Source organism: Myotis davidii, unplaced genomic scaffold (genome assembly GCF_000327345.1).
Source record: "Myotis davidii unplaced genomic scaffold, ASM32734v1 scaffold226, whole genome shotgun sequence".
In the NCBI taxonomy this organism is placed as follows: Eukaryota; Metazoa; Chordata; class Mammalia; order Chiroptera; family Vespertilionidae; genus Myotis; species Myotis davidii.
The window spans coordinates 4089531-4091414 of NW_006297224.1; the positions used below are offsets into that span (position 1 = coordinate 4089531).

The following is a 1884-nucleotide window of genomic DNA, read 5'->3' on the forward strand; positions in this document are numbered from 1 at the left end:
CAGGTAAGTGGGGAGAGGAGATGGGATACACCAATTGGCCTGTTAAGGTGCAGTGACCCCGACTCATTTTGAGGAGAGGACACAGAGCCTCTCCCCCCACGGGGAGGTGGCTCTTCCAGGCCCCAAGTGAAGAAAGCATTTATGCATGGCAGCCCACAGCTCCAGCAGTAAGATCCAAGATAAGGAATTCTCTGTCCTTAAGGCTTACCCCCCATCTTACTAGTACATATGGAAGGACTTATTCAAGAATTGGAATATTTTAATTCTCAGAAAGTAGCATCCCAACACACCAACCACCTCCTTTTGATGCCCAATTTGCCCTCAGCTACAGGAAAGCCAAGATCAGGAGCTATTCCAAGATGAAAACATCACTACAACACGGCATGCTCTACTTCTCACAGCACCACTAGGCAGCCCAGTCCTCACCCAGGGCAAGTGAGGTCCCCAATTCTCTCCCAGCTTATTAGCATCATATATAAAGTTTTATTAGTGCAAGGAGTAAAGGAGGATAACAAGATAAAAGAAATTAGGCTTACCAAATTGTGTGTCTATAAAGGAAGATTAAATCAAGTCCTGAAATGAATAAAAACAAAAATTATCTGTGAATTTTAGATAAGTTTATTGTGAATATTGTACTGATTTTTTTAATATAATTATTAACAGTATTCGAACAGTCCTGACCTTCTGAAGAAACCAGGAACAATTTGGAAGATTATCTGCCTGAATCTGAACCTAATAATCTGGTTAATTTATAACCTGATATGATGAACCAAAGATCACCATGAATTTAAATAAATATTTACAGTTAACATCTCAACATCAAATAGCTATAAAGATTATAGCATTTGTAGTAAAATACAGTAATAGTTCCTGTGTTAAATAACTATGATAACTGATGTGTTTATTAATAAAATTGTTTAAAACTAGTTCTGTAGAAATGGTAATAAAGAGGTAATAAGAAAACTAGATTAGCTACACATTCACAATATTTATGTTGGGTGATACATATACGGGGTCTCAATACACTGCTCTACTTTTGAATATGTTGCACATTTTCCATAATAAAAAATTTTACTAGGAATAAAATCATATATATACATACAAAAGGTACATATATCTTTAAAGTATATATCACATATATGTAATGCTGTTATGTGATTTCAGAGTTCCAATAAACTATGAGCTACTCTTCTTTAATAAACTGCCAAATAATTTCCTTTTTAACATCTGTTCATTTATTTTTATTAGCCCCATTTTACCTCTGTGAATTATAACCACAAGTAGTAGGATATTAGAAGCTATACAAATAAAAAACACGATGTTGAAGAGTTTTTAAAAGTAAAAACAGATCTAACTCTCAAATTTCCACCTTTACTAGATAATTGCTTTTTTCATCTTTGATAATTATTATAACACTAGAGGCCCATCAGTGCACCAGTGGGGTCCCTCAGCCTGGGCTGCAGGGATCGGGCTGAAACCAGCTCTCCGACATCTGCCGAGGGATCCCGTATTGCAAGAGGGCACAGGCCAGGCCAAGGAACTCCGCTAGTGCACAAATCTGTGCACTGGGCCTCTAGTATGCATATAAGATCTTTGATTAATCTCTTCCCACCCTCCCCCCTCCCTCCTGCCCTCTGAGATTCATCAGTCTGTTCCATATTTCTATGCCTGTGGTTTCTGCTCCTGTGTTGAGCATCTGCCCTCTGGTGGTTAGTGTGTGTCATAGCGACTGGCCGGTTGGCCAGTCGGCCAGTCACTTAGCCTTTTATATATCTACTAGAGGCCCGGTGCACAAAAATTTGTGCATTCGGGGGGGAGGGGGGTCCCTCAGCCCGACCTGTGCCCTCTCGCAGCCTGGGACTCCTCAGGAGCTAACGACCTGCT

The 1884-nt window shown here is 39.8% G+C and overlaps 1 protein-coding gene across 1 annotated transcript in view; it reads left to right on the top strand.

The window, feature by feature from the left end:
• Positions 1–410, top strand: part of LOC102752501 (alcohol dehydrogenase 4) — a 30867-nt gene extending 30457 nt beyond the window's left edge. Inside the window, exon 9 of the mRNA XM_015569970.1 lies at positions 326–410. Within this exon, the coding sequence (XP_015425456.1) occupies positions 326–410 (85 nt within the window). The remainder of the gene's footprint in view (positions 1–325) is intronic.
• The last annotated feature ends 1474 nt before the right edge of the window (positions 411–1884 follow it).